Below are 20,382 nucleotides of genomic sequence, written 5' to 3'. Positions count from 1 at the left end.
TTCACTGCCCTCCTTATTGATTTGTTATGCTATGCATATTTTGGTACATTATATTGTCCGCTTTCCCCAACCACAGTCTCCTCTATCCTTATGGTGGGATAGATTACGATTTTACACTACCAGCACTTGGTTATAATGCCACCTCATTTACATATACACAAAATACTGTACAGCTAGTATATGCTTTGGAATGTGTTTAAACAAAATGATTAAACTTATCCTTTATTTGTTGTCACCCCCTAATTAAATTAGGTGTCACCTTTTATTCTATACTGTTGAAATGTTCCAGGTCACCTTATATTCTTGAGGGGCTTCACTAATGTTTTGTGTGTATGTATATATGTATGTATGTATGTATGTATGTATGTAAATATGTATGTGTGTGTGTATATATGTATGTATATATATATATATATATATGTATATGTATGTATATGTATGTATATGTATGTATATGTATGTATATGTATATGTATATGTATGTATATATGTGTGTATATATATATGTATGTATGTATGTATGTATGTATGTGTGTGTGTGTGGGAAAAAATAAAACCAAGCTGCAGCGCCACCTGCTGGGCGGAGTTATACACTGACCTACTAAATTCTTAGTGTGTGTGGGGGAAAAAAATTCAGAAAGGGCTGAAATTTGGTATACCAAGATATTTTTAATTTGTTAATTTAATTTGTTAGTTGTTAAAAGTGTTTATAAAGATTTAAAATATATATATATATATTTCTTGAAGGAGAAGTGACAGTTGGGAGTGGTTGGTGGTTGCCGGGGGTGACAGTGGGGAGTGGTTGGTGTTTGCCGGGGGTGACAGTGAGAGGGGTGTGATACTCAGCACCGCTGAGAGAGATCCCTGTGTCTGGATAGACATCTGGATAGATGTGGCGATGAAAATGAAGGATGAGGTGATGGAGAAGAATGATGAGGTGGTGACGTGGACAAAACCACGTTAAAAAAGGGCGCTTACGTCGGCAAGTAACACTCTTCCCCTGAGGAGGACTGGGCTATTGCCCAAATGCATGACAAGAACCTTTTTAACACCTTAAGTAGCTTGATTTGACTAGAATGCATGAGTATCATGCACGGGTTAACTTGTGTGTGTGTGTGTGTGTGTGTGTATATATATATATATATGTATATGTATATATATATATATATATATATATATATATATATATATATATATATATATATATATATATATATATATATATATGTGTATGTTTCTGACTCTTTAATCTGAAACCGTTTGTAAAACCTGCAACGCTAGTTCAATTCTTTTGTTGTTGGGGTGGGAGAATGTGTAAGCAAGTTTCTTTCCTACCATTTGGGGACACTGCAAGACATTGGGGTATAGTAGTGGGTCTAGAAGTTTAGGCACTTATCAGCTTCACTCTCCTCCCCTACTATGCCCCTCCTCTCCTGTAGATACCTCAGGTTTTTTTAAGTGCCTAGCAGATAGGACACATTGGTATAGGCTCCTGCCTATACTTAGTCTAGTTTTAGGTTTTTATTTTATTTTTCCCTTTTCAGGTGCTGCTCGGGGATCGATCCAAAGACCCAGAGGGGTGAAGAGGGGTGAATAGCCTATCGGCTCTATTCACTCTGGGTCCCTGCGAAGATAAGCAGCAGCATAGCTCACTTACCTTGCACCTCTTGGCCGGCAGTCATTTCCTAGAAATAAACTTATGAGCCATTTTTTGTATGTCTGCCATTAGGGCTTTAGGTGCCTCACATAGGAAAAAGGCTGTTTTTCTTTTTTAAGCTCACTGTAACTTAGTTGTGCGGGGGAGCTGCAGCGATCCACCTCCCCCATCCGACGTACATGCCGGCAAGTCCCTCCCCTAGACTAAGAGCAGGGGACAAGGAATTGATCGCGCTCCTCAGGAGGCAAATTGTATACTAAGGGAACACTACACACGCGCACTGTACTTCACTCTACTTCAGGCGTGGATGCAATACATGCAGACAGCCATACTAAAGTATGCGCTGATCGGCAGTTCATAGAAGCGGCCATATTTGGGGGCGGATCTGGAGGAGGAATATCCCTCCACCCCCATACTGCTTCCTGGCACGGAAGTGGCCATATTGGGGCACGGAGATTGTCGTGTTGCACGCTGCTTCTCTGCTCTGCGCCTCCATCTACAGGTATCGTTACTTCTGTTTTAATATTGTACTCCATAGAGACATATTGAATGCCTTTTTAAGCTGTTAACAATCAGGACTATTGCTTCAGTGTCTGGGGATTGGTGTTTACTCAAGACTTTTGCCTAGTCTAGAGACTTGGTAAAAAAAATCCTGCTTTACTGTGTACAGACTTTAGTGCTCAGACAATTTTTTTGTTAATATTGTTATTAGTTTAATCTGTAATACATTTAAAATGTCTGAAAAGGGGACGTCCAAAAATAAGGGATCCGCTGGTATGTCTGCGCTGTTTTATACATGTGCAAACTGTAATGCAACATTATCTATTGGACAGCCTAACTAGGAGGCTCTTTGCACGGCTTGCGAAGCTGGGATCCAAGAGCAACACTGTCCTGCCCAGGGGGCAGCAGCTATAGAAGGACCACTCTTGGCTAAGTCTCTAACAACAGCCATGGAGGAACTCGCCAGGGTGATGTTACGGTCCATAGAAGTATGTGAGGTTCCAGTTTCTCACACTTCTACACACACTCTAGTTGCCGCAGGCATATCCGCTCAGCCCTGTTTAAGCAGAAGTTCCTCACCCTGAACTAAAGTGTCACACAGGGCCAAAAGGATTATTTCTGATATGGCCCATGGCCACGATCATGATTTAGAGCATTCCTCAAAAGAGACGCACTTCTGCATCTGCCCCTAATGTTGATAATCTCATTTTGAGTATCAGACATGCTTTAGGTTTTGCAGATCCAGAATTCAAGGCCCCCTCGGGGTTCTCTTTGTTTAAAAAGACCAAGGCGCAGGTGGCGGCTTTCCCACCACCTCCTCAGATAATGGAATGGTAGCCAACGCCTGGCTAAGGCCAAATAAGCAGTTTATGATGCCGGGTAGAATTGTCACTTTATCCTCTCCCGGCAGAGGATTCTGTTAAATGGGAGGGTTGACACCCCTGTAGCACTTTTGTCCTCATCTTCAGCAATTCCCACCCAGGAGCTGGTTTCACTGAGGGATCCCTCAGTGCTATCAGGCCCTCCGCTCAGCTTACGTGGCATCGGGCAGTAGGCTTAGACCCACTATGGGGGTGGCCAGAGCCAACAAGACTATTCAGCTATGGTCTGAGCGGCTAGTTAGAGGCATTCAGGATAACATCCCATGTGTGGAACTTCTCTCCTTGGCCGAGCATTTTCAAGAGACTTCTGATTATGTGCGCCAGGCTGCCATGGATGCTGTGTCCGTCAATTCTAGATTCTCTGCCCTCATTATTGCAGCTGATCGTAACTTATGGTTACGCTCTTAGACGCTGAGTCAAAGTGAGCTCTAGAGGGTTTGTCATTTGATGGGGTTACTCTGTTCGGATAGAGGGTCATTCAGGTGGCCACAGGAGGAAAGAGCAGCTCTCTTCCCATGGGTTCTAGTAGACCACGACAAGGAAGTCCTTTCATTCTTTTGCCCGAGGCCGGGGCACCCCGTCGGGAGGCCAGTCCTCTGCCCCCAGGGGACGATATAGCAGAGGCAGGGGCGATATTAGGCGTGAAGCCTCAAGACCGGATTATAAGCCCGCAGCGTAACAGTTTTTACCCACGACAATCTGTGGTGGGGGCACGCCTTCTTCGTTTCCAGCTCTAGTGGCGGGCATCCACCCCGGACTTTTGGACACAAGGAATTGTGTCCCGGGGCTATGTCATAGACCTAATTCAGTTCCCACCACCATGATTCTTCACAATAGCAACCCCCCCTTTTTCCCCTCAGGCGTAAGGCACTTCAGCAAGCAATCCAAGAATTTGCGGCAGCAGGAGTTATTGTTCCCGTTTCAACACAAGAAAGAGGTCGGGGCTGTTACTCCAGTCTCTTAATAGTGCCAAAACAGGACGGATCATTATGTCCAATTTTAAATCTGCAGTCTCTGAACAAGCAGGTAATAACTCAAGTTCCGAATGGAGTCCCTTCGGACTGTCATCGCCGGAATGGAGCAGGGAGTGTTTCTGGCCTTCATAGACATGGATACCTACCTGCACGTGCCTATATGGAGGGGGCATCATTGCCTTCTCCGCTTTGTGGTAGGAAACTTCCACTTTCAGTTCAGGGCTCTATCTTTCAGCCTAGCTACCGCTTCCCCGAGTGTTCACCAAGATCATGGGCGGGGCTCCTGTGACAAAAGGGAGTAACAATAGTTTCCTATCTAGACAATCTCCTTCTGAAAGCACCGTCGCCATCGCTCTTAACTCGTCACATTCAGACCACTATGCAGTTTCTGGAAGCTCATGGGTGGATTCTGAATTTACCCAAATCATCTCTCATTCCCGCACAGCGAATGCACTTCCTGGGTCTTATGTTCGAAACAGTGCCCCAGAAAGTCTACTTTCGGAAAACAAGGTCCTTGCCCTCTTGCGCAGAACCAGGACCCTACTTGTGCGGAGAGAGGTATCTCTCCTCAGCTGCATGAAACTCCTGGGAACGATGGTTTCAGTGTTCCGTGCTCGAGGCCGTGCCCTTTGCACAATTCCATTCTTGCCCTCTTCAACAGGAGATTCTTCGAAAGTGGTCGGGATTTCAAGAGCATTTAGACAGGCAGATCATTCGCTTGTCGAAACCCACTCGTCTTTCCCTGGCGTGGTGGTTATCCAGACAAAATCTGGACAAGGGTCAGACCCTTCAGACCGGTCCATGGACTTTAGTTACCACAGACGCTAGACTGGGGAGGGCTGACAGGGTCCCTAAGATTTCAGGGCCTCTGCTCCCCCCAAGAGGCAACACTCTCGATCAACGTCCTAGAACTCGGAGCAGTGTACAGGACATTGACGAAAGCTCAGAGGTTTCTGGCAAGGAAGCCTCGTCAGATTTAGTCAAACAATGAATATCTGAATCACCAAGGGGGAACGTGCAGTTTAAGGGTCATGCGGGAGACAGCCAAGATCATGGTATGGGCGGAGAGCCATGTACCCCAGATATCGGCCGTTTATATTCCAGGCATGGAAAATTGGGAGGCAGACTTCCTCAGCTGGCATAGGGTTCACCCGGGCAAATGGTATCTCAAAGAGTGGGTCTTTGCCCTCCTAGTTGAATGTTGGCGCATGCCAGAGATTGATCTCATTGCATTCAGACTAAAGCATCAAGTCCCCCTGTACTGCTTAGTCTCGAGACCCTCAGGCACATTTCACGGATGCCATGACAGTTCCATGGCACTTCCGGCTAGTGTACCCATTTCCACCGATACCCATGCTCTCGGGGGTACTAAAAAAGTTAAAAAGAGAGCGATTCTGGTAGCCCATCATTGGGCATGGTTTTCAGACATTCTAAGACTGACAGCGGATCCCTCCTTCCGCCTGCGAATGCGACCGGATCTACTCGTTCAAGGACCTCCTCATCTACCACAATTTTAGATCAGCTAACTTTCACGGTGTGGCTATTGAGACCTTAATTCTCAGGGTCAGGGGTTTCTCTCGAGGTTTTTGGTACTCTGATCAAGGCCAGGAAATTGTCTTTCACAGCCGTATATCATCGAGTTTGGAAGACTTGCATTCTTTGGTGTGAGGTCCAGGGTTTCCACACATCCAGGTTTAGCCTTCCTAGGATGCTGGCCTTCCTGCAGGCCAGCCTAGATAAGTTGATCCATCTGGGGTCCCTTAAGGTTTGGGTCTCGGCACTCTCCATTTCTTTTCAGCGCAGGTATGTTCAGACCTTTGTGCAAAGGGTCCTTCATGTGCAGCCCCCCTTTGTTCACCCAGTAGAGCCTTGGGACCTCAACCTGTTACTCAATGCGCTCACCCATGTGCCGTTTAAACCCCTAGATTTGGCGGTTTTGCGCCATCTCACTTGGAAAACTGTATTCCACTTGGCAATCTCGCCAGCTCATAGTGCCGCAATTAGCAGCGCTCTGCTGCACGTCTCTCTTCCTGATTTCAGCGAAGATAGAGCGGTTCTTCGCACCAAACCCTCCTTTTTTCCAAAGGTTGTGTCCAGGTTCCATTTAAATCAAGAGATTGAGGCCCCGGCTTTCCGTCCTCCGTCTTCTTCTTCGTCCTCCTCTTCAAATGATGAATTACTGTTGCTGGATGTGATTCGTGCTCTTCGGTGTTATGTTGACCGCACGACTTCTGTCCGTAAGACAAAGGATCTTTTTATTCTTTGTGATGCGCAAAAGCGGGGTTGGCCGGCTTCCAAACAGTCAATGGCCCGCTGGATCACTTCTTACCATTAGACTGGCTTTTGCTCGAGCATCTCTGCCTGTCTCGGTATCGTTGAAGGCTCACTCTACCAGAGCTGTTGGCGCTTCTTGGGCGGTGCGTCATGGGGCCTCGGCGGAGGAGCTATGCGGAGCGGCTACATGGTCATCTGTCCATACATTCTCTAAATTCTACAAGTTGCAGGGCTTTGCATCCTCTGCGAGCTTTGGGTGCAAGGCATTACCTGCAGCCATTTCAGAGCATTCTCTCCTTTAGAGGCAGCTGTGATATATACCCAACGTCGGGCAGTGTCCCCCAATGGTAGGAAAGAGATCGATTTTACGGTGAGTAAAAATCTTCTTTTACTTATACTCTTCATTATGGCACAAAACATACTTCAAGTCTACAATAAAGGGCACATAATGTAATGTCCGTGAATTAAAAATATACCGGTACCTAGTCAAATGCAGTACCAAAAGAAAGCCCTATGTGTTCCCCAAAACATTATAATACGTGCATGGGTAGAGTAAAAATGTTGTTCTGCGAACCTGATGCGGCACACAATTCCAAAAAATGGTGGTGGCTACTGTAATTTAAGTGTTTGCTTTTTCCTTTGCAGGCAGGAAAACATGAAGCCATCGTAAAAAATGTCCATGATTTACTTGCTAAACTAGCATGGGATTTTTCTCCAGAACAACTTGACCACCTTTTTGATTGTTTCAAGGTAAATACTGTTTATTAAGAAAAATAAAAAAGCTTTATTACAATTTCTTCCTTGTTAAATATTTTTTTATTTTTTTTTATTTTTTTTTAATGGTATGTTAATATTTGCCTTAAATCAATGTTAGACTGTATGATGTAACTGCAATTAATTTAAAAAAAAAATGGCCTCTTTTGCATTATTTTGAACACATGTTGAGCAAGACAGCTGCAAAACAAATGTGACACCATTCCCCCCCTTAATTATTTTATGTATTCACCTCTTTCTTTTGCATACTGCTTTTGTTAAAATTAGGTAATTTAATTGTTGCACTTTTGTAATTGCTTTGAGTCATACTTTATGCAGAACAATATGCATACCTGCCATTCAAGTACTTTTTTTTTTTACTAACTTATAATAAAAGATATATTCATGTTCTACCTCCTAATTTCTAGGCCAGCTGGACAAATGCAAGTAAAAAACAACGTGAAAAGCTGCTGGAGTTGATACGGCGGCTAGCAGAAGATGACAAAGATGGAGTAATGGCTCATAAGGTGTTAAACCTTTTGTGGAATTTGGCTCACAGTGATGATGTACCCGTTGATATAATGGACCAAGCCTTGAGTGCCCATATTAAAATTTTGGATTACAGCTGCTCGCAGGTTGGTAAAGTAGGTTCATTTTTATATCTTGGGTATTTTACTGGGTTATATTTAACATCCACTAATGATGACTCTTGCCTAGGTTACTATGATTAAATAAAAATAAAGGATTTATGCTAAATACCAGTTGAAGTCCCTTTCTCCTGTATTACAAATGGGACCCCTCTTGTCTTGAAAACTACGCTTACTGGTTTTTGTTTTTTTGTTTTTTCTTTTTAAGGATCGAGACACGCAGAAAATTCAGTGGATTGATCGATTTATAGAAGAACTGCGTACAAATGATAAGTGGGTCATTCCAGCACTGAAACAAATTAGAGAAATTTGCAGTTTGTTTGGTGAAGCACCTCAGAATTTAAGGTGAGACTTCAAAGTATGTTCTTTACCAACACAATGCCACTTTGCCTAAATGTTTTAAAGTATAAATAGAATCTAGATATAGGATCTTGTAAAAAAAAAAATGCATGAAAACAGTATTCAGATTTATACAAACTTACATTTTTGTCTATATGTATTTTGTGTCTTTTAGAAAGTTATTGATCTTGCAGCTACATCAATATTAAGTACATTTATTGTTAAATATAATGGCTATATTAAGCCTCAGTCTCATACTAGAACTTGTGGTCACAAATGAGTCTAGTTGGCTAAATAGTTCTTAAAAACATCTTTTGTGGAGAGAATGTATTTTGCTAGTTCTTGATCATTACCCTATATGATACTTCCATGAGCTTCACATCCACAGATGTTTATAGCTAAACAGTGACCTTACAGTACTGTATCCATCTTGAGAGATGCCTTGAGCTCTCCTTTATTGCTTCCTCACACCTAAGACCTTGAACGAAGCAAAGGCATTAAAAAGGAGTGAGCAAAACAATCAGACACTAGAAGGACTAAATATTGGTAGGGAATTGACTATTGACAGGATTTTGCTGGAATAATTGTTGGGTATTATTGGTAGACTATTATGTGTTTTGACTTTTGCAGCAGCAATGGGTAATATGACAGGGGATTTTGGTAGAGTAGTATAGTATTTATTCTTGAAGTTTCTGGAGTAGTGGTCTGATACTCTTTATTCCTGGAATAGTTCTGCAGCAATGGTTTTGCTAAACAGTATGGTTTTGCTAGAAGTGTTCGTGGAAAAATATTTAGTGTTGGTTATTACTAAAATAATTGAATGTTATTGCTGCATTTAGTGTAAAATTATGCTGGTTTGTTGCTTTAATGTGATTATATGGTCTCTGGAACATGCTGAAACATGAGAATGCTTTGATATTTCTGTTTACGTAAAATCCTCTGTAAACTAAACTAGTAAACTAGTTTTTGAAAGGGTACTAGATTACAAAACTGTGCTTTTACATTTCAGCCAGACACAACGCAGCCCTCATGTTTTCTATCGTCATGACTTAATTAACCAACTCCAGCATAACCATGCCCTCGTCACTTTAGTTGCTGAAAATCTCTCTTCCTACATGGACAGCATGCGACAGTACTCAAAAGGTAACCCAAATCTTTGCCAAGTTGTTTGTTTCTTGAATTTAAAGAAAAGCTGACTCCACTCCCACTAAAATTAGAATGAGTCAATCAGTGTTATTTGTATCGATTGATGTGTAGAATAAGACTTGATTATGAATAATATATTGACCCATTGTCACACCCTTCTTGTGCTCTGCTATCTTCACGTTGGTCCAACATTTCTGTCATGTTGAAATGTTAACAAATAATTTTCAATTATTAAACAAAACCCAAGAATGCCCGGTGTATGTATTCTGGTTGATCCATGGATAATATCAAATACATTAATGGCGTTTCATTTTTTCAAGTTAGTGTTAGGCCTGGCTCGAGGTGTGACTAGTGTTAACCTCCTAATGTTTTAGTTAGTGCTTTGGTTATTGTGTGCGCAAAGTGCAAAATAGAGATTCTATTCAAAATATAACGTTCATAGCATTCTGTAGCTTTAATATTGCATAAAACAATTTTTTTCATGTATTTTAGGGATAGTTTAGGGCACTTTAGAATCTTTTTAATGGCAAGTTGTTTTTTTTAAGCGTTTTCCATGCAGTGCGCTTTAACAATTGCAATATACTGTAAAAGTATCGTGCGCTCATGCATGAAAAATTGTTCATGTTGCGTTCTCCTATTTGTAATGCAGCTTTAAGGCAGTAAAGGCTGAATATCTCATTAACAGCAGATGTGTGAACGAGCCAGTAAAGTTTTAATGTTGCTTGATCTAAAAGCCAGACAGCATAAGTCTTGACTAGTAAATTACGGTTGTGCTGAATTCAATGCGCTGAATCTTTGTGTGGTGCATAATACACAGCCCATAAAGTCCTTTAAATCTTAGAATGTTTGTCTTTCTCTCCCTTTAATTATGCTTGTAAAGGATGCTGCTATATCCACACAATGTTCTTAGATGAAACAGTAGTAGAATAAACGTTTTTGGAATGTTCTAGTTTCCAATATTTTAAACTGTAATTTACTTTATATAAGTGATGGTAGTCATGATTTACAATAATTTTTTTGCAGAACATGGAGACTATGACCCACAGACTGTGAGGCCAGGAAGTAGATATAGCCATGTACAGGAAGTCCAGGAACGGCTAAATTTTCTGAGGTAATTATTTTGTTTTCTTTTTATGCTGTACTTGTGATAGAAATATGACTCCTCGGACTTAATTTGCTGAAATGCAATTAAATGTTCACAGTTGTTAAACATTTGCAAATTTTTTTGAGACACCCTAAATAGCTACTGGAATTTTAAAATAGTTACATGGCTTTTCAGTCCAGAGATGATAGTTTAGTTTCTCTTTAAATGTTTAAGACGTTTTCTGCCCTTGGAAATATATGTGTGAAATATACACTTCTTCTTCTTTTTTTTTTTTTTTTTTGTATAATAGTATTGGCTCTTTGACTTTTGTATTTGCTTGGGACATAGGTTTGTTTGTTTTCAAGGCAACAGACTTCTGTGCCAGTTCTGGGGCTTTCTCTTGACCTTCTCTGGTAAACAGATACAGTATGTGTGCTGTCCACTGCATTTATCTGAAGAAGTGACTTTCCTTCCTGCTATTACTAGTTCAGTGATATGATCTTCTCCCTTGCAATGTATGACCTCTGTAGCAATTTATACCAGAAGAAATGTTTTGGGTTCTGTGTTTATCTAGGAACAATGTCTAGTAACATTTTTTTATTTTTTATTTTTTTTCTTTAAATGCAGATTTTTATTGAAGGATGGTCAGCTTTGGCTTTGTGCCCCGCAGGCAAAGCAAATTTGGAAATGTTTAGCAGAAAACGCAGCCTACCTTTGTGATCGTGAAGCCTGTTTTAAGTGGTACTCCAAGCTGATGGGTGATGAACCAGACCTAGACCCAGATATTAATAAGGACTTCTTTGAAAACAATGTGCTACAGCTGGATCCCTCCCTCTTAACAGAAAATGGCATGAAATGTTTTGAACGTTTTTTCAAGGCTGTGAACTGCCGAGAAGGAAAACTTGTAGCAAAGCGGCGAGCTTACATGATGGATGACTTGGAACTTATAGGGCTTGATTACCTCTGGAGGGTGAGTGTAATCTTTTCCCCCAAAACTTGTCATTGAAATGTTAATATCCAAAGCGACCATCAAGTACAAACTTATAGGAAATGCCTTTTGAAGCATTTAAAAATGTCGAACTGGATTACATTGTGGCATTTCAATTTTTCTGTCAACTGTGCTTACTAGTGGATGAAATTTTCACTTGTGCTGACTGGTCAGGATGAGATAATAAACTGGGTCGGACCAGACCCATCTGGTATTATTTTGATGTCTTGGACAATCCGTGAAGGCGGATGTGTTTTATTTGTATGTACAGTTGTTCCTGCAGAGTACTCTGCAGCTTGATTTGTTGCTACTCTTGTTTATGGATGTTTTTAAAATATATGTTCCTTAGTATGCATGTCCCAGTTTATCATGGTTGAGCTTGCAGGTGTGTTCCTTAGTCTGTATATTTGTATACAGCATATAGCCAAAACTATCTAATTTAGTCCTTAAGAGCTACCAACAGTTCATTATTGTCAGGATTTTTTTTAATCATGCACAGGCGAGTTAATCAATTTACCTGGGTCTGTAATTATCTCACCTGTTTCTACAGACAGAGTTCATGTTAGTAGCTCTTGAGGACTGGGTTTGAGCACCTCTGCATTGTGAATAAAAATTCCCCATTAGTATAGCCAAGTTGTTTTAGTATTGCTTATAAATTTTAACACTATTGAATGGTATCTTTGTTTTGTTTTTCTCCCCAATATTTTGTAATGATTAAAAGTTAAATTACATTTTATCTTAAAGGAAAATATAGCAAGATAATCGAATGTGAATAGCTTATGATTTTCCCAATAGAATGATTTTCCCAATAGAATTTTAATGTAAAACATACTCTTCACCTCAGTGCTTCTGAATGTAATACACAGGTAGAAGGTAGTAACGGATGTCTGTAGCCTAAATTTTTAAGTAAACTACTGCTTTCATAATGCGTTCAAAGTTAATCATCATGCCATGAGGGGACCTACAAAGTGAGTGACAAATTGCAGGACTGTAGACAGCGTATGTCACTTGATGGACATGTCATGTCTGCTATTACTTTCTCCAAAATGTTGGGAGATTTTTGCTTGTGCTTGTTGAGAGCTAGTCAGAACCCTGCATTGTAAGAAGAGTTTGAAGTCAAACTTTCACTCTAAGAAGGAAGTGAAAACAATTGTAATGATAACTTGCTCATTGCTGGTTATAGAATGGAAGAAGCATGGATATTTAATGTCAATCCAGAGTAATGTATGTTGATCTAATACTTTTCATTTCATTGGTTTTGAACCTTTTTGTTTTCCAAGATAAATTTGCTATATCAATCTTTCAAAAATTCACCTATTGTATGCTTATCACTAAGAAATCTGTGATTTAAGCGATTGTGTGAGATCTAGCAATTTTTACCCCAGAAGGTTTGAAAACTGATTTAAATGTTTCTTTGACTTATAGTAGGTTCAGTTGTTAGAAAATGGTTATTTATATATAACCGATTTTCGCATACAATAATGAATGGGCTTTCTGAATCTGTTATATCACTTCTCCCACACATGCAAAAAGCTGAGCACAGCAAACAAAATATGTAGTTAACTATATTACTGTTATGAGGAGCAATAAATGTATAATAGTTTTTATAATTCCAATTATGTATATGCTATGCTGATGTCCAGATAAAAAGAAATCTTATAGTTTTCTTTGGCATTTTGCTACTGTAGGTTGTAATTCAGGGTAGTGATGACATTGCAAGCAGAGCAATAGATCTTCTCAAGGAAATCTACACCAACCTTGGACCGAGGTTACAAGTAAATCAGGTAAACTTGGTGTTATTGAGGCAACCTGTACTTATGCTTGTTTTGAAATGACAATACTGAATGTTTTCCTTGGGACAATAATATGGGAGAAGTTTCAAATGAGTTGTGCCTTGTCAGGAACAAGTCACGCATTACCTATTTTCGTTGATATTTAGCACAGACTTTTTACCTGCTACTTGTTACCTAATTGCAAAATAAGTGTGTTTGTTGTTGTACACATCATTGCGTAGTAATGCTGATTAATTACCAGTACTTCCCATCCTATTTATTTTCTTGTTGGAATGTCCATTGCTAGTACAAGGTGACTGAACTTTAAACCACATTTGGGCAGTCATATTGTTGCAAACTGCAAATACACTCCTATCCTCCATATTGGACATTTTGTGGGACAATCTGAGACATTCAAAGCTTGAATTACTAAAAGTTCCAGTTTCATGTATTTTGTGGTCTTTGAGATTAGCATGTCCAGTCTGTAATTATACTGAATAACATTCTCTCATTAGGTATTATAATTATTATTATTTTGTGGTCCTTCTCTTGTATATGGTGGTTAATTAGTCATGTTTCTTGTGCCTCCCTGTTCTCTTTTGTTAAGTACTTCTTATGTGCGACATATTGATAATGGACACAGGTTAAAGGGACAGGTCTGAACTGTGATTAAGTGTAAGTAACGTAGACTCCCTCCATTCAACCGGAATCCAGAAAAAAACACAATCTGTTTCCTTTCTTCTTTTTTTATTCTTTCTTTTAGGTGGAGATACACGAGGACTTCATTCAGTCTTGCTTTGACCGTTTGAAAGCCTCCTATGACACCTTGTGTGTGTTAGACGGTGACAAAGACAGTATTAATTGTGCAAGGCAAGAAGCAATACGAATGGTCAGGGTATTGACTGTCCTCAAAGAATATATAAATGAATGTGATAGTGACTACCATGAAGAGAGGACAATTCTTCCAATGTCTAGGTTTGTTCCATTTCAATGAGTGGCTACATGTAGATATTTTGACTTAACTATGTACTTTGATTTGTCACTAAGGTCAGTTGAGATGCTACAGATCTGTGAGATTTTAGCATCTGATGAGCATGTCTCATTTCACTTTGTCTTGATTCCATGATGTTATTTTGATAGGCCGCTCAGAAAATGGATGTTCTCCGAAATGTAGAAGTACAACTATTCTGACCCTAATAAAATTGAAAGAAGTGTGAAAGGATAGTGTGAGAATGAATTTCTCCTTTTAATTGTATAACATTTGATTACATGGACAGGAGATAAAATAACACTTCCCACTTCCCTATCACAGGCCAATTACTCTACTTTAGAAAGTCAATATTTTTAGTGCCTCCCTTGAATGTCCGGTTAGAACCCCTCCCACCCCTTTCTGAACGGGCTCTGCGCTTCCCAATCTGTAAAATCTTTCTCCCCACTCCATTGCCATTTTTTACCATGTATACATCAATATGGCTGGTATTACACTCAATGCTGCTGCCCTGACCCACTTATTGGCTAAGCTGGGATGTCTGTGCATCTGTTCACAGCCTGCTAAGCAGGAGTATGATAACAAGTATCGGGGACATCCCCTCTTCTAGTTGCCTTGTATGTGAGGTAAGATAGGTCTGAGAGATGAGTTAGTGGCCCATTGAATTGGAAAGCAAGGGGTGGAAAAGAATGTCATTCCATGGAATGGGTTAGCTATGGAAAAAAATACAGGAGGATGAGACTAGTAAGGTGACAGGTGCTGGTAAATGAATTATAGAGGAGTGTGGCAGGGGAAAGTGATTTAGAATGTATATGTTAATGCGAATATCAGACATTGTATAAAGTTGGCAATATTAGGCTAATTTTTGTTCTTTTGTAGGGCTTTCCGGGGCAAGCACATAACTTTGGTTGTGCGATTTCCAAATCAGGGTCGACAGGTGGAGGATTTGGATATATGGTCTCACACAAATGACACAATAGGTTCGGTTCGGCGTTGTATACTTAATCGTATCAAGGCAAATAGTGCACATACCAAGGTTGAACTTTTTATTGGAGGAGAACTTGTAGATCCTTCTGAAGATAGAAAATTGATTGGCCAGTTAAACCTGAAAGATAAAACTGTAAGTATATTGCCCATGTTTTTAATTTTAAGTGTAACTATAAATACATGTTTTATTTGTCAACGATAACTAGTATTCATAGCAATTTAAATACGCAAGGCTTTTTTTTTTTTTCCTTCAAACAATTCTTATAATTATGAAGAAAGGGTGTCTTTAAGCACCCACTGTATAGCTATATGTTTTGGGTTTTTTATACATATTATTTGTTAGGCAAAATTTTATTTTACGGGGGTTGTGAACTGACTGATGGTATTTTTTGTTTCAGCTGATAACAGCCAAGCTAACTCAGATAAGTTCAAATATGCCATCAAGTCCTGACAGTTCTTCAGACTCCTCAACGGGCTCTCCTGGCAATCATGGAAACCACTATAGTGATGGCCCCAATCCAGAAGTTGAAAGCTGCCTGCCAGGAGTGGTTTGTATTATGTTTATTACAACCTGGATAGAAAACTAATAGAATTCATCCACTTACTGCCTTTTAGTTATTGTTCCTGCTCAAATGGTAATCTAAGGCCACATACCAACTGGCGTTTCACATTCATTTTTACAAGCATTAAAATGATCATTGTAGGCATTCCCAACGATAAACGCAATAACTAGACCTATTAGAGTTACGAGAAAATGCAATGCAAGTCAAGCCACCAATGGACTTTGAATCATCATGTGTTTTACACGCGTTAAATGCTTGATGAAGTACAAAATTTTGTAACCTTAAATGTTTTGGTAGTATTCACATAAAAATATAGTACTAGAAGTATTTATACAAATAAACCTGTATCATATTTGCATAAAATTTTAATAATTCTGAAGAAAAACGTATTATTTTGATGAACCCCTTATTCCTAACTAGTTTGCTGTTTGTGAGGTTTCGCATCTGAAGCTCAGAATTATTTTGAAGCCGCTTATATCCCTTAATTAATACTACATCAAATGTGACTATCTATTTTTTTTATTTTAGATCATGTCATTACACCACCGTTATATCTCTTTCCTTTGGCAAGTTGCAGACTTGGGCAGCAGCCTAAATATGTCACCACTACGTGATGGTGCACGTGTACTGATGAAACTTATGCCACCAGGTAATATTGAAATACAGTTTTTTTTTAAGTTATGATATGCATGTTAATTTGCATGTTGCTTTAGTAAAATTAAATCTTAAAGCGTTCTGAATTTAATTGCTAAACATTCTAAATTTACGGAGCTGCTTCTACAAACCAGTAGTATAAAATTGTTACTTTTTGTTGCCTTATAAGAAGTGTTCCACTAATCAGTATAGTTGGTTTTTATGTTGCATTAAGAAGCAGCTGTAGTGTCTCTCCACCAATTGTCAATAACTTACTTGCCCTTTGCTTTTAAAATATTATATTTAGCCAGGGCAGAACGATTGAAGTGCTACATCTATCCTGGAATCTTGCATTGCCTGTGTCTCGTGTATAGAGTAGGCATACAGGGATTTAGCATATGCCCCATTGTTTTTCATACTGCTGCAGCTTGTGTAGAGCAAAGTGCTGAGCAATGATCACTTAAATATTATCAATACTAATAGTTTTGAATATATATGCAAAACGTTTTTCTCAAAACTGAGGGCAATTGAGATAAGCTTTTTGTCATGGAGGACACATTTTTACCTATGCACTCCAGAGTTCCTGTCAGTAGTGGCTGGTAACTGAAATACCTTGCACTAGTTTAGATGACAGACAAGGTTACATGCTATGTGAAGTTGTTGTTGTTTTTTTTTGTTTTTTTTTCTTTAGGTTCAAGCACACAATAATCCCAATTTATTGTCCGTTTATCATGAGATTATAGAATATTGTTAACAATCGTTAAACATGATTTAGACTTGGACTTACTCTTCTTAACAAGACAAAAATACATATACATGTCATATTTAATAATGTTAAGGTGTAACCTTCAAGGAGGATACAGACTAAGGACAGGGTTCTACACCACCAATAAGAGGCAAAGCAGAAAGGAAGAAAATCGCTGCTCCAACCAGGGAGCTCCGTTTTTTCAAGAGCGCTCAGCAAGGCTGAGGTGTTTTAATCGGCCTTCATGTAGGAAGGGCAAGATGAGTGTGGAGACGCCCCAGTGCACCTGTTTTGCAGAGCCGTGCGGAGGATGCGCCGCTATTTCCACTCTGTAAAAGCTGGGAAAGATCTGGTCTTGTCTTATAATGGGATGAATTTTATACCTTCTATGTTTAATTTTTGTCTGAGAAGCACATTTCTTGGCACACTTTGCCCAATATAAAACAAACATTTAAGCCAACAAGTGCCACACATGATAAAGACTGTTCTGATGTCCCCTCTTGATTAATTTAGGCCAATAACGAGGCTAAACTATTTTATTTGTTGTTTACACTTGCACAGTGCACCTCTAAAGATTTTTCACCACGCCACACACTTCTAGTTTGTGGACATGCACCTTGATGTATGTAGGGTGGAACCTCTAGCACCAGTGCAAATCAAGGTATTGTGCTTTGTACAACCAGTGTGTTTTTTCTCTTTATTTTTTATTTGTACGGATAAATCTTTATAGCGTTTAACTAGTATTTTTGGGAGTCCTTTTCCTACTGCCTTTGCCTCCGCTTTCTGACATGCTCGTCAGAATTAGGGGTTATATTTTACTTATGAAATCTATTATACATTTTGTCCTAGGGCCTGCCTGCCACCAAGATTACTGTGGTCAATTCCTGTTTGTATAGCCACGGCCAGTCTATACTACTTTCACGTTAGGCTGACCCTATTTGCTGCATTTGTCTACCAGCAATAATGGCACACTTATCTTCTCCCAATAGTCCAACCCTCAATCAGTACATGTGGATTGATCCAGGGCAGTCTGTAGCTGCAAATGGACCAAGGAGAATGCTCATTTTCTGACCTTATTTTGCAGCCTAAATGGTCCAAAGCTTTGGTCAACTCTGTCGCTCAAATTTCCCAATGGCAGCTCTGGAACTGCAGTCAAATAGTGTTGCCTCTTATTCATTATTGACCTAAAGCTATATGGGGTCATTCTCAGGTCTTCTGAATAAGACTGCTGCTCTTTTTTGTTGTAGGACCACTCAATTAAACAAGGACCAGGTGGAGTGGGATAATACCCAAAAATTGATTCCAGACAGAAGAATAGTACTCCCTGGTCTTCCTCTTTGAAAGACACTCATCTTTTTTTCGGCTCCCCCAGTAGATGCCCCTGTTTCTATTTTTCATGTTCAAAGTAGATTTCTACCAGATTTGGCATCCTTAAAGAACCAAGCAATAACACGCACCTTCCCTCACCCACTTTGGTAGTTTCTCGACTAGCAAAAGCTATGGACAACTGGGTGCAGTAGCTTAGCTGGTGTCTACCACTTCATGTCCAGTTACCAGTTTGCTTCAACTGGTTTGGCAGCTTAAGGAAACGTTGCACATTGGCATGCTCTTTTCGATTAATGTAAGCCGATGACCAAGCCCATTTGCCTTTAGAGGAGAATCCTTGCTTGGGCCACAATAAAAACGTGATTTGTCAGTCAACATCTATGCTTTTAAATTCTTGGTGTTGTAATACTCATAAGTCCAGATTCTTTTTCCGCGTAATACTTAAAAACCCTCTAAGGCTACGGGGAGACAGGTAGGGAGAAAACATTTTTTTTTTCTTTTTTTGACGGTGTGGACTCCCAAGTCTGTCAAGTTTTACAATCCATCTTGACCTATAATGCCCTTGCATGCCTCTTTACAGTTGACCATCGATGCATGGGTTTCAGATATACTTGCAGCCTACCAGTCTGTTCTGCCACTCTAAGTTCCTCCTGCTACCTTTAAGAAATCCAGGTATGGGTAAGACAAACCACTTAGTCTGCCTCGTGGTGGGTATTTGAGGTAATCCAATTGACAAGGCAAGCAACCTGCTCATTACAAACTTCATTGAAATGTTCCCATCTGTAGTCTGTGCCTCTCCCTGAATGAGAAAACGTTTTTCTTACTAGTAAATGCTTTTCTCTGAACCAAATGTGGTGCAGACTTTTTTGTCCTCGGCACTTGGTTCATAAGTTGTGCATTGTGGTTTCTTTTTCAGACGTGGTTGCTTGTTTTATTTTGCTTACTACTTTTTGGTTTTCTTTATACACCTCCTATTTTCTCATTGCAATATCAATACTGAGCTGTCTGGAGGAGGGGGATTAACTAGGGTGCAAAGTGTAGTGTTTAATCCCAATAATATCGGTATATCTGTTTTTTGTTTTTGTTTTTTTTAAAATATGCAAAAATGTGTAATAAGTGTTGTGATAAACTGCTTTGTGTGTACAACCTTGGCATTCACCAAATTTGTAGTTACTAGTTTCTATTTATTGTTAATTTCAGACAATACTATAGTAGAGAAACTCAGAGCAATTTGTTTAGATCACGCTAAACTTGGAGAAAGCAGCCTGAGTTCATCTTTAGATTCCCTATTCTTTGGGCAGTCGGCTTCGCAAGTTCTATACCTTACCGAGGTTGGTGTTTATTTGATTTGTTTGTTGTTTTGTTTTGTTTATTTTACACATTTGGGGCTGTGCTTTAAAATTGTGTTATGTATTTTACCGCTTACTGTAAAACAAGCTCATTTTTCAGCATAATGATGATATGATAAATGGGGAATTGGTAACATTACATGTACATATGCTTTATAGGTGGTTTATGCTTTGCTAATGCCTGCCAATGCTCCCTTGGGAGAAGATGCTAGTGATTTTCAGTACAACTTCCTAAAAAGTGGTGGCTTGCCTCTTGTGTTGAGCATGCTTACTCGGAATAACTTCCTGCCAAACGCTGACATGGAAACGAGGAGAAGTGCTTACCTGAATGCTCTGAAAGTCGCCAAATTGTTGCTTACTGCGATTGGTTACGGACATGTCCGTGCGGTTGCTGAAGCTTGCCAGCCTGCAGAAGGAACACATCCTGTCTCACCGGTAAGTTCATTATTTTCTTCGTTGCTTTTAGAATGTCTGTTGACAGAATTAAGATATTTTTGGGTAACTTCACGGTTGTTTAAGAAAACTGCCAACTTTAAGCACCTAACACACTTACATTTTAAGTGTGTTTTGTTTATAGTTCTTATTTGACAAGTTTTAATAATGGAATAAGACCAAGGCATCTTATTTAACTTTGCACTGATAGTTTGATTAGTTGATGCACATTTAATATACTACCTATAAAGTTAGAATGAAAAAATGTTTTGCAGGTTTCAACCAGGTTTTAAGGAAGTACAAATGCAGAATTATACTTAGGATAGCAGTGAATAGTAGTGTA

General features: G+C 39.6%; 1 protein-coding gene across 6 annotated transcripts in view; it reads left to right on the top strand.

The window, feature by feature from the left end:
• USP9X (ubiquitin specific peptidase 9 X-linked) overlaps positions 1 to 20,382 on the top strand; it is a 136,467-nt gene that overhangs the window by 63,859 nt on the left and 52,226 nt on the right. For 4 of the 6 annotated variants that reach the window (XM_075196416.1, XM_075196412.1, XM_075196413.1 and 1 more), the window contains 13 exons: positions 6,933 to 7,037; positions 7,469 to 7,684; positions 7,896 to 8,032; positions 9,036 to 9,169; positions 10,196 to 10,283; positions 10,884 to 11,226; positions 12,933 to 13,028; positions 13,780 to 13,991; positions 14,884 to 15,124; positions 15,390 to 15,539; positions 16,083 to 16,203; positions 19,459 to 19,589; positions 19,767 to 20,042. In XM_075196416.1, coding sequence (XP_075052517.1) covers positions 6,933 to 7,037; positions 7,469 to 7,684; positions 7,896 to 8,032; positions 9,036 to 9,169; positions 10,196 to 10,283; positions 10,884 to 11,226; positions 12,933 to 13,028; positions 13,780 to 13,991; positions 14,884 to 15,124; positions 15,390 to 15,539; positions 16,083 to 16,203; positions 19,459 to 19,589; positions 19,767 to 20,042 — 2,250 coding nt within the window. The remainder of the gene's footprint in view (positions 1 to 6,932; positions 7,038 to 7,468; positions 7,685 to 7,895; positions 8,033 to 9,035; positions 9,170 to 10,195; positions 10,284 to 10,883; positions 11,227 to 12,932; positions 13,029 to 13,779; positions 13,992 to 14,883; positions 15,125 to 15,389; positions 15,540 to 16,082; positions 16,204 to 19,458; positions 19,590 to 19,766; positions 20,043 to 20,382) is intronic. The other 2 variants (XM_075196417.1, XM_075196415.1) reach the window with 1 other exon arrangement.

The sequence above is a fragment of the Mixophyes fleayi genome, chromosome 2, assembly GCF_038048845.1.
Source record: "Mixophyes fleayi isolate aMixFle1 chromosome 2, aMixFle1.hap1, whole genome shotgun sequence".
Lineage (NCBI taxonomy): Eukaryota > Metazoa > Chordata > Amphibia > Anura > Limnodynastidae > Mixophyes > Mixophyes fleayi.
The sequence above is the reverse complement of the archived record's forward strand: the minus strand, read 5'-3'. Positions and strand labels throughout refer to the sequence as shown.